Source organism: Hyposmocoma kahamanoa, unplaced genomic scaffold (genome assembly GCF_003589595.1).
Source record: "Hyposmocoma kahamanoa isolate Upper Pololo Valley unplaced genomic scaffold, ASM358959v1 180, whole genome shotgun sequence".
NCBI lineage: Eukaryota > Metazoa > Arthropoda > Insecta > Lepidoptera > Cosmopterigidae > Hyposmocoma > Hyposmocoma kahamanoa.
The window spans coordinates 2,060,937-2,073,961 of NW_020653711.1; the positions used below are offsets into that span (position 1 = coordinate 2,060,937).

The 13,025-nt window shown below is 36.5% G+C and overlaps 1 protein-coding gene across 1 annotated transcript in view; it reads left to right on the top strand.

The window, feature by feature from the left end:
• The first annotated feature begins 3,204 nt into the window (after window positions 1-3,204).
• Window positions 3,205-13,025, top strand: part of LOC113225907 (small G protein signaling modulator 2-like) — a 60,170-nt gene continuing 50,349 nt past the window's right edge. The window contains exons 1-2 of the mRNA XM_026458374.1: window positions 3,205-3,222; window positions 3,284-3,450. Coding sequence (XP_026314159.1) covers window positions 3,205-3,222; window positions 3,284-3,450 — 185 coding nt within the window. The remainder of the gene's footprint in view (window positions 3,223-3,283; window positions 3,451-13,025) is intronic.

Sequence of the window (13,025 nt, forward strand, 5' to 3'; positions counted from 1 at the left end):
TTATTGAATGTCACGATGTTTGATCACCACGATATTCAATTATTTTTGTGAAATGACTCCACTGGTTTGTTATAATTATTAATACAAAGATCGAACACTTGGAAAAAAACCTTCGATCCGGCTGGATTCGAACCAACGTCTTCCAGGAAACCGTGCCAAATGCTATGCCATTGCCACCTAAGCAACGGAACGAACTAGCGGAGCTTACGAATTTTTCTATGTGCTTGTTAATTAAATGTTACTTAAATTTTTCTATGTTTGTAACGACTTTTGAGAAATCTATTTCATAAATGAGATTTGATTTACGAGGTCTTTCCGACATCTGTGAATTTTAATGTGTTGTATAAAGTGAATATCACTAATCGTAAAGTTTGATCCAAAGTAAGATCAAGCGACAGTACCATGAAACTGAATGCATTATACGAAAGTATCGCTCATTCTTTATTCATGGCTTACTAAAGGAGGATCACAAATGTACCTTTCCAAGTAAAAGTCGCAATATATTACGAATCTATATATTTGTACGAAATTCATACAAAATAAAAATAATTGATTTTAAAATAAATTATATGCATATTCTGATTACGAAATGACTTAATTGTGGAAGGAAACGTCCCTGTTTATGCATCTACTTATAGCTGTGGTATTTTTGCAGTTTCTAATGGCATAATTAGGCATTTTATGTTTCGACTAAATGTTTGACTACTTAAACGGCCGGGCGCGCTCTGAACGCGTAGCAGCGGCAACTAAGGCTCAATTTATATTGTGGAGGAAAGGAATGGACGCGAATTTTTGTAACTATATTGTGCATAACATAAAGAACTTTATGGTGAATTGTGTAACGTACTAACTATAGATGCGAGCCAGAATTTTACGCGGAATGCGCCGAGCATTCTCGAGCATGCGTGAGAATTCCGCGCATGCACGAGAATGCTTGAATATCTTTACAAAAATTCGTTTCCATTTCGTTCCGCCGCAATAAAAATTGAGTAGTAGGTACACTTGCGGCGGCAGTTGATTAGAAGTAGATGTCTACACTTGCGGCGTCTATTTAGATAATATATATGGTCTGTGGCGCCGCCTGCCCGCTTTATTTTTTTTCCATCCTCTAATAGCGGTTACACACGGTGACTTTTATCAGCGATGCAAACGCGATGTAAACGCGATGCAGTCGCTAATCGTTTACCTTTATACACACGCGCGATTTTAAACAGCGATGCAAACGCGATGCAAGCGCTCCACTGCATGATACAAACGCGTGATTGCATCGCTACTCTTGGAATTTAAAGGCGATTACATCGATGCTGTCGCGCGTTTGCATCGATACAATCGCGCGTTTGTATCGATGTAGGCGCGCGTTTGCATCGATACAATCGCCTATAAATCGCAATTGTAGCAATCCAATCACGTGTTCCACGAACGCGCGTTTGCGTCTCCGTCCCCGGTCTCCAACCTAGGAGGGCGGAGGCCCGCAACTCCGTGTAACCCGGTTTCTACCTTCTTCATTGCACACCACACCACACCACACCACCACTCTACTCATCTACATAATAACAACACTCTCAGGTTCTTTTAATATAAACTTATTGTTATACTTTATCATTCTCCATTCTTTGATTGCATACCTTTCGAACTTCTAGTCCCTCCACCCCCACAAGCTTAGTTCGTCGTTTCTCTATTAATTAAATAACAACACTTAATATTAGCTAAGTTTGGTAAATCTTCTAAAGGGTGCTTTTGTAAAGCACATTACGTAAAAAATAAACAAAATCCTGTTACATTACGTTTGAAGTGATAATTGGCTCCGATATATTAAAAAATATTTCTGTAAGATATACCCACATTATATTCGGCAACTGAATCCGTATCAGTAATCAATTATTGTGTTATTAATCTAGACTTCAGCCATTGCACGTATTATATGTCGCACGTCACTTGCATAGCTGTTCAAATAAACGATTGTTTATTTGGATTGCCGAGTTTGGAATGGAAAATATTTTGCAAAGACTGCGTAGGTATTGGAATTTTTGTTGATGTTTGTTGAAACGAAAATGTTAAAGGTTATTCCAACAACAAATTTGCCCTTTTCATTCTTACGAAACTTCTACCATCTTTGGTAGAAGTTTCGTTTGTCGGTTCGACCTGTATGACATTTGGTTGAATAATGTTGCTACTTAAAATTCAAAATCCATCAACTCGCTAAAAATAAAAGCTTAACATTTACAACATTTACAAAATGGTTGTAATTTTTCTTTCAAACTAATTTAAAAAGGTTCTCTCCCAAATTGCGCTACGAGTTTGACCTTTAATTAACAAAATTGTTATAAAAAGATACAAATAACATATAATAAACATAAAGGAAAAGGTACACAGTTTTCTGCTGTTCATTTGCTATTCAGATCACATTTCAGGGATGGTCATCGGTTCATGTGGGTAGGACATGTTACACTGCATTAAGAGCCTATACCATCGAGTATGGTCTATACAAACTCAAATGGCTTTGGTTGATTCCGCATTAAAGTGAAAAAGTTGAATCAACCACTCTGGAAAAAATATGTGATGGTGTGTGTGATGTGTCCTTACACCGTCACTCTTGTATCTTATATATTTTTTTATTTTACATATATTTAAATTTTAAATTTGAATTGTTCCATCTTCCTTCTCTTTCTCATTTTGTTTTCGTACCACGTTCACTCCCAACTCGACCGCCACAACAGTCAGAGCTGTTAATAAGCTAATCATGTATAATAATTTATAAGTCTACACCCTTCATGTATTTATTTCTGTAATTCAGTTTCTCGGCCCATTTAGGGCCTTTCTTTAAACTTTACTTCTTTAATAAATTTTGTGGACCGGAAGTTTCCCATTTCATTGCCGTGAACCTGTTCACGGCTATTTAGGGTTACAACCCTTTCAGATATGTACCAAAATTGAGTATAATATATACGAAGTACTTACTATACAGTGTGAAAACACGATTTCTAAAAATTTTCGCGATAGAAAAAGAACACAAACTTAACATGAAATTTTACAAGAAAACCGTTGTATTCAATAGGTACTTTACATACATTAATATATTTTTTTTATATCATCTGAATAGAACACGTATAGTATACAATATACATTTTCAAATGGCTTTAATTCATCATTTGCAAAAAAAATCTATTCTAAAATAAAGCCAGTGTCCCTGCCGACCCAAGCAAAATGAACCGTACCAGTACGGTAAAAAATTGAATTCGAGCTGAGGTAGTATCGAGTCTTAATGGGTTTCTTTTTGTTGCAGCATTGTCCAGAAGCGGCCCTGGTGTCAGCCCGAGTTCTCGCAGCCGAGGGCACGCCAGCAACTAGGTCAGCGTCAGGCGTGGAGCGTCGACCTTCAGCACCTCGCCCGCCACTTAACAAACGAGGATCAGGGTCTTTACTGTCGCAATCACCGCCACAAACACCGAGGTAAGTTTAACGTTGACATGAAAATATCTGATGTTTTTGTTCCAATTCCTAAACATTCAACTCTCCCAAGAGTTGAAATTGAATAATTAAAAGTCTATTTATTTTTATTTATTTAATTATTTATTGTACAGAAAAAAATTAAATGCATTTAGTAACAAGGAAAGTACAAACAAAAGGCCTAAATACAGGAGACAATAATTATAATAACGGGTTTACGTGCACTACAGAACAAAATTATGAATAACAAAAAAAAAAAACAAAAACATTAAATTATTAAAATCATATAAATACTTAAATAAATACATATTTCGTACTACAATACCTATAAAACGGATGCAACAGTCGATAAAAAGTACTCCTTAACTGCTATTTTGAAAATTGCTAAAGATTTACTATCATGAACGAGAAATGCATTCCAAAGTCTGACCGCATGAACAGTGAAGGAGTGAGATTAAAAACCGGAGTTGAAGGATGGAAAAGATAACTGGGACCTAACCAGAGAGCGATGCTCTGATAATTATTAACATGCTGTTAGATTACATTTTTGTTTATTGATAACAAATGAATATATACATTCTGAAGCCAGGCATTGTAAGATCACGCGGGTATCAAATTCGTTCTTTTCTCAACCCTGCAAAATGGAATGGTATATTTCCTTAGCGCTATAACATGGGGTTTTTCAAAAAGAGAGGCGACAAGGCTCTTAAAGCTCGGCAACGCAGCTCCTTTGGTGTTACAGATGTCCACCGCCCATCAAGTGGATCGTCTTTTTTTTAATGTGTAATAGACACACGCTTGGCCACAATCTCACCTGATGTTAAGCGACGATGTGACCGACGATGAGACGCGTTTGCCTAAAAAATGTCTATTCACTCTAGCCTTGAATAGTCCCAAATTATACTTTACGGGAAACACAGATAGAGGAGTATTCCATTCCTTTGCCGGACACATCAAAAATGAGGAAGCAAAGCGGTTAGTGCGAATAGGCGGTATATCAACGACATAAAGATCGAGTGTTTCGAACCTTCTAGTCGACCGAAGAAGAAACGGTGAGGGTGGAACTAAATTCAAAAGTTCCTGCGCACACTCCCCGAAATCTATCCGATAGAATCTGTTTTATCCGGTGAAACTGCTCGCTTAACTGTATAAATGTTTAGGTAGCCTTTGGACACATATACATACAGTCGGTATATGTATTGGTACTATAGGTTGTATAATCAAGACAATGTAATTTTCGGTACAAGGTCCTTGAAGATGTTGTTAATATTACCTATATTATTAGATATAATTAATACGTTCTTGGCGTTTGTGATTTGCCCTATTATTTTAAAATGATGTCAATGTTTATACATGTTAAAATGTTTTTCATGTTATTGTCGTCCATACGGTGATAACATGAATTCCATTATTACATGTAGCATTGTTTAATATGATACATTTGCTAGTATAACAAGCCAGTGTTAGCCTTGAGAATAGTACTTTTATAACAGCTTAGCCTCTAGAATTTATTACGATTATTAGATTGCAAATAGTTCACGTGACCGACCTCGCAGCTTGTCTACCCTCCTCCCCCATCCCCACAATTATATTACTTGTAACATATATTATCCATTGCAGGTTTAGTCTTTTCTTTTTAGTTTTCCTTTTCGAATGAATGCGGACTATGATGCCGGATCTTATTTATTTATTATCTATTCTCTAAACTGGGGCCCTAATTTCGAAGCACCAAATTCGTATTTACGGCCGTTTTCCCACTAACTAAACTATTCTCAAAGAAATGAATAATATATACAATTTTTTTTAATGTAATCGACTCAGTTTCTTGTAAGGATGCATACTGCAAGATAGAGGTCATAATTATCGTCGTCTTAGAGTGAATACGTCACATAAATCACATGTATTTCTGTGTAATTTTTCATTAAGAATATAAAAAGGTGGTGTAAAATATAGTAAACGTAATAATGCTTTTATTTAGCATTTTAATTATTTAAATTATACCTTTTCGGATACTATAACACTTTACTAATGTATTTGAGCATGACGTTAATAAGTTTTTCTTCACCAAAAATCAGTACAAACGAACTATGTGAAAACGCATATACGAGGTTTTCACACTCAAAATTAATTGTATGATAAAACATTTTATTAAATTTGACCAACTGCTATACCGATTTTTTCTTCCGATACAATGAAATGATTCTGAAATGAAAGTACATATTTATTTATGTAGTCACCTAAAAAGGTTAAAATTAACTGGCTTATTGTGCGAGAATGACTAATTGTATATGTACGTGGACTTTGTAATTAACAACGTGTTACTGCGTCGTGTTTCGCGTGAACGCCAAATTACACTGGGCACAATATATAGGCTCCTGTATTATTTACTAAAGTCGAGTTTTGGAGTCATTTGAGTTTTGTAGAAATAGTTGCATTTACATTATTGATTTTCACTGAATTTCATGATTTTTACCACCGTGATATTAATTTTTTTTTTGTGAAAATACTCCACTACTTTGTTATAATTATTAATTATTAATAAATATAAAACAAAGATCGAACACAAAAAAAAATTCCTCGACCTAACCTGTCCCAATACAAAAGATCAAACACATAGACAAATTCTTTTCTTCTTTTCTTTTGTGGGGCAACGTATTCAGCAGTATAATAAGATTCCAAACGCTGTTTTGGATTTTCCTTTTTATTTTAGGATATAACTCTGTTAGGGATTACAAAACGATAAGACAGTATGGTTTTTTAATTGTGTAATGGTGACGATTTCTACGTGTAATTTGCTTACGATATAAAGACAATTTTGATTTTGAAAACGTAAGGTCTACTCACTCGACCTGTAGCTCAGCGGTAGATCGGTGGCCCTGGTTTGGCACAGACACAGGTTCCAAAGCTGTCAGGTCGGTGTTCTTATTAGTATTCTGCCGTCCACTAACTAAAACGGGGTTAAGTGACAAATGGTCAAATATCAATTTTAAATAACAAAATTTTCTTTTAAAAACAGTTAAAATTAGTTAACGTGTTCGACCTATCGGAACTTACGAGTACCCTAACGATGCATAGCTGAAATACCATTAAACAGTTTCAATATTCTAAAATTGGGTTGTGGTTTTTTTATATCTCAAAAAATAATTTTGTCACTTAGCCCCGAATTTCGTATAAATAATTTTAGTTAGCGGACGGCAGTATCATCCGATATTCTACATATACGAGTCGACACTCTTATCGATCACTGCTTCGCAGCAGAAACAGATAAAGTGGCAGTACTTCCCTGGACGAACTCTTTCACAAGGAGCTCTACTGCCACGCATTGCATTATATTGCATATCGCTCTTAATTATTTTTTATTAAAAAATAGATGCACATTTGACATCCATCTCACCTGATGGAAAGTAACAATGAAGTCGGCGATGGAGCATGCACACCTATTGCATAGAGTTAAAGCTTTTTTATCCGATTCAAGCAAATTTTGAATGTAGAATGTCATTAACATAACCTTAATGGTTTTTACATTTAAACTGTTACAGTATATTTAATTGCAGTCGTGACTTGACAAGCAAAACCGTAATGCCATTCATTCATTAGAATAACAATCGTTAGCTTCCATAAAAGTAGCAGTAGAGCTTCTTGTGAAAGAGTTCGTCCAGGGAAGTACTACCACATTATATCCATTTCGGTCGCCAAGCAGTAAAGTTAGTATTACTTCGTTTCGGTTTGAAAGGTAAGGGTACTGGTGAAATTACAGGCACATGGGACTTTTCAACTTATGTCCGATTCGTATCAGGGGGTCTACTCTCGATTTCCGTCCGACATCCGTCCGAAACAATTATTGCCAAATAAGTAATACTTGACCAAATGAACAGACGCATGATGCGAATATATATATATATATATATATATATATAATATACCTACCTAGTCAGGTCATAAATTCTGTCACATGTTTAATATAAAATAATTGAAACAAGTTTATTCATTATGTAACCATTTATATACCAGAATGAACTTAACAAAACATAGATTCTTATGACACTAAAGTTTATTCAAAATGACCTCCGTGATTTTGAATACAGGCTTTCAATCTGCGCGGCCAGTTGTCTATCGCAGCACGAACGAGGTCCATGTCAATATCGGCGGCTGCCTTAATCAAGGATGTCTTGACTGACTCCAAATTGGGATGAGGCTTTGAGCACGCCTTTTCCTCCAAGTGTTGCCATATCTTGTAATCTAACGGATTCAAACCTGGACTGGAGGAGGGCCAGTCTTCGTGCCGGATGAAGTCGATTTCACGCGCCGCCAGCCAGTCTTGTGTGCTCTTCGCTCTATGAGCTGGCGCCGAATCTTGTTGGAATACCCAGTGCCTGTTATTGAACATGGTATGAGAAACAGGTTCCACAAGGTTCGTCAAGACTGTATTTTGATACACAACTGCATTCGTTTTTACACGTTTCTCACAAAAATGTACCTCTGTTAAGCCCCAATAAGAAACTCCCAACCATACCATGAGCGAGGATGGAAAATGATCTCGTTGGACACGCGGAATACGGTTGCTCGCTTCTTCACTACTGTGTGCGTACACCTTATCATTTTGTTTGTTGTAGCTCTCTTCTACGGTAAAAATTTTTTAATCTGAAATAAGAATTTCCCGATATTTTTTTCCCGCGTACCGCTTCAACAAAGCGTGGCATCTCTTCAGTCTCAGGTCCATTAGACGAGCATTCAAACGATGTCCTGTTTTTCTTCGATATGCCCGAAGCTCTAAGTCTTCATTTAACACCCTTTTCACCGTGGTTCTGCTTAACCCCATCTGAAGGGCCAATAGTTTCTGCTTACGTTGGGATTTCTTTGAATTCGCGCCTTCACAGCTTTTATCACTGCTGGAGTCCTAACAGACCGAGGGCGACCACTTCTTGACCTGTCATCTACACTAGAGTCTTCATTGTATCGTTTGATGGTACGATAAACGAATCTTTTGGTTATATTCAAATTTTTCAGTATGTCAAAAATTTGAATTGGCGCGTAACCGCAACGATGCAACGCAATAACTGCAACACGGTCTTCTTTAAGCGTCCACTCCATATTTAAAAATGAGTAAAATTCTAAAAAGTATACATTTTTATTTTCATGAACAATTCGAAATTCGAATTCAATAAACTTTTTTGTGGCCAGCATTCTAAAAGAAAAGTTTTTACTGTGTGACAATACTTATGACCTGACTGTAATATAATAATTTTGTCGAATATTACTTATTTGACATCAATTGTTTCGGACGGATGTCGGACGGAGATCGAGAGTAGACCCCCAGTTCCGAATCCGTGACGTGACGGTCCGAAATGGGATCATTTTATCTCTAGGTATACAAGCATATTTATATTTTCTCGGATTAGAATCGGACTTAGCGCACAAGCTACATCCGAAGTGGGTCCGAGTTTTCTAGGTTTGTATATAAGCTCGGATTCGGAACGAATATGAACCGGATGCAGCGCGCAAAACGCGCTTAGAGTGACGGGCGCGATGGCAATGCCCCTCAGATCTTTGTGATTTAAAGCACTAAGTGGCAGTGCAACTGTGATGGGTAGATGTGTCGTTTTCCACCAGGTACGCGACTTGTTCGTCCCGTCACTTGGTACTATAAAAAAATTACTTACTATAAATACTAGTTGTTATTATCGTTTTGACGCTTTAGGTGGAGTGATCCCTAAGGTCCCGGGTCTGATCGCCGGCCGGGTCAATGTAGCGTGACGAACTTTTGTATATTGTCTCAGGTCTGGGTGTTTATGTTACCGTCGTTGTTTCCGATTTCCATAACACAAGTGCTTTAGTTATTTACTTTGGAATTAGAGCAACGTATGTGATATTGTCTAATATTTACTTATTTATTTATACTATTTTCTAAAAATTAATGGTATCGTTTGTCTGACCTTTTTTTATTATATCAAGTGACGGGACGAACAAGTCGTTCGCCTGATAGTAAGCTACACGCCTGTCCATAACATTTGCAGTGCCACTTAGAGCTTTAAATCGCAAAGATCTGAGGGGCACTGACACTGCGCAGTCACATAAGTCCCGTGTGCCTTCAAAGCCGGTGTGCTAACTTTACACAGTAATGCTAACTTTACTGCTTGGCGATAGAAATGGGTATAATGTGGCAGTACTTCTCTGGACGAACTCGTTCACAAGAAGCTCTACTGCCCTTTTTATTTAATGTATCGATAGCACACACTACATTGCTTGCCATCCTATTAAAAGGATTTGGCAATCGCCGTAAGGTACTCGCCGATTGTTCCCCAGGTTGTGCTAGACGTACAGAAAAGGTATATGTACCTTTACATGGTGTGCGGAGGCTCGTTTCATGCAGAAGCTGGTTCGCTCAGGTTTCAGTAAGGTGGTTCAGGTAAAGAAACGTAAATTTTGACTTAAGAGCCCTGGCAACACTGGTTCTAAGATTGATTTATTTATAAAACTCTTTTCGGACTTACAGTTTGACCAACTCGCCCAGCAAGATATTGGATCTTCATAAAGTGTCGATACTTATTTATATATATAAGCTTTATTTAATTAAACGACAACGCCAGAGGACTGCCAGACTGTCAGAGATGATGAGGGGCGTCTTTTTAAACACGGTTCTGACAGAATACCAGAGTCGTGGGAAACTGCGGCATTTATGCCGAGTCAGCGCCTTTTCACTGCCATAACTTCCAAAACTATTTACTTTGATTAGTTATAGCTGTAGTTATACGTCCCTTTTCTTATAAAAATTTGTTATTTTAAGATTTTAAGATTATATTGACACTCAATACTTTACCCCTGTACCTTGCTACTTTGACTGCGCAGGCCGTGGCCGCGTGGATCTTCCCTCGTACAGGTATTAGGACATAAGGGGCACAACAATAAGTACTGTATAAAGATTGGGTTAGACTAGCATCCCTGAAACCCCATTTACACATCGTATCTCTGCAGCGTCCTACCTCAGTGCGAAGTCGATTTAAGTACTTAATTACAATCTTGATTATAAAATAATAATAATTATAAATTGATTTTCAGAGAGTCTAAAATAGATATCCAAAACAATTACAATATTGAAAGTAAAAAGCGCAAAATAGTAACAATAATCTAATGAGATACATAAATTGTGAAGATAACTAGCTCTACAATAACATAAATTAACAAAATTTACCATACCTATATTAAACTTACTGTTCAATATTTACCATAGGTGTGAAAAATACCTATTCGTATGTAAACGCGTTTATTCCCGTTTTCAAATGTTAGTACAATGCAACGCGAAAGTTTACAAGTATAAAATTTACCATAGCCGCTCTCAGTTGTGATCAACAAGATAATTTTTGCTGTTCGATATACAAATGCAAAATTTCGTTCATATAATCTTGTTATGAATATCTCTTTCCCATAATATAACAAACACACTAATCAAATTGCCGTTTCCCTCTTATTATGTCATTTCCCAATTTTCCTACTTCCTTTGATTGTTCTGCAATGGATCCGTTTTTGGGGATTCCTTTCATCAAAGACAAACGTATTATGGACTGATATTATTTTTTCTCTTTCTATATTCTCTAATCAATTTCCCCGGAATGAAATATATATGAATAATTTGTATAGCCGTCATTGACTTATTGTAAGTCAATGATAGCCGTAATCATTTTGTTCCTATATGAAATTTTTTACGAAGTTGGATACATTACATTTTGTGCTATTTATTTGATGATTATAATTTTGTATTTAATACAAAGGTACACTAAGAAAAATTCCTTTGATTCGGCTGGATTTAAACCAGCGTCTTAAGTCTTCTTTGTACCATGCTGACATTCTCCTACGGAACAAACCAAACGACCTTATGAATATTTCTTTGTGCTTGTAGTAGATCTTTATTTTTTGGTTTTTAATGACATTTGCCGTGGCGCCATCTGTGAGAAATCTATGAACGTTTTTCTTCATTCAGCCACAAAACCTTTACAGCCACCAACGACTGACTACAGATCTCACTTTTGTAATTGTTATAAGTTTATTGAATATCACCATGTTTTACTATAGTTTGTTGCAATCCATTATACCAGAAAAGTAAACAAACAGATCATTGACCCGACTATAGACAGTTTAGTGATGGCCAACTGTACTACCAACTACAAATCGATTAATTAATTGAATGAATCGATTTGTTTCATTGAATCAGTTAGAATAACTGAGATTTATATATAATAAAATGGGTTTTGCAATTTCGCTGTTGATTACTATGAAAACTATGTGATTCAATACTGAGTGATGACATTTCATACATGAGATTAGAATTTTTTCTTACGTAACTCATAAAAGCAAATTTCAAATTTCCAAAATCTAATTTTAAATCCTTCTTCAAATTCTGATACTTAGATATTCGGTTAATTGTGATTAAATTTTCGATTCACTAATTGATTACAAAAACTTTAATTGAATTTACCGAATGAGTTGTTTCCGTACAGCCTTATGCAACCATAGACTATTTACAATCTATATTTGCAAAATAACCTCACTTTTGAATTAACGTTTTTCAATTAGGATTTCAATATGTTATTTAAATTAATATTGATGGCAAAAGTGATGAGTTATCAAGTAGAAATTTTCAAAATATACGTGAAAGTTTACTTATCCCATTTATTGAGTGATTGATTTACTATTTTAACCAATTTGTTTACTTTTTTGGTATAATGGGTTGGAACAGACTTTACCAAGATATTCAAGATTTTTCGGGAAATTATTCATGATTATTATTTATAAATTTCAGAATAAGACTGTGGACATCACACACGACTTATAAAACTCGAGTTCTAGTTTCAAACCCCATCACAAGTGTATTTCCTTTCCTGGATAGATTTAATTATAAGAAAACAAATGCCTTTCCTTCGCAGTTAAACAAGTTACACTTTCAATTGTCATATTTTAACAGTTCTTTTCAAAGTCAACTTCCGTTTAGATTAACAACCAAGTGTCTCCGCGATATCTCTTTGAAATGCCAGGATAAATTAGTTACAAATTTAAAGCAATAACGTCTGCTTTTAACGCGATTTATAAAGACCTGTTCTTGAGATGACTTAAAACTTCTCAAAGAAATGTAAAGTCAGAAATCCGTATTTTGTCATGTGATGAACTATGATCTAAATCACCTACTTACGTGAAGAGTTGAGGTGACCTCCTTGATCACTATCCCACTGTTTCATCATTCTCTTTTCTGGTTCGTGGCCAATTATTTTTAAAATTATGAGTCATTTCCCTTTTCCTACACTATTCTTACGTTTGTTCGATCTGTTGTCAGTCCCATCAAAATTGACCCTCCTCCTCGCGCATCCGCGCGGTCCCGCTGACCAGACGAGCCCCGCGCGGTCCCGCTGACCAGACGAGCCCCGCGCGGAACGCCCTCCTCCTCGGGCCAGCCTACCACCATCGGCCGGCCCCGTGGTTTCCTCTTAGCTTCACCGTGGGGTGAAATCGACCACGGCTATTAGAGCCCCCCCCCGCCACGACAAGGCGGGAACCCGTTCGAGGGGGTTCATATACTAACCTTTTTTTTT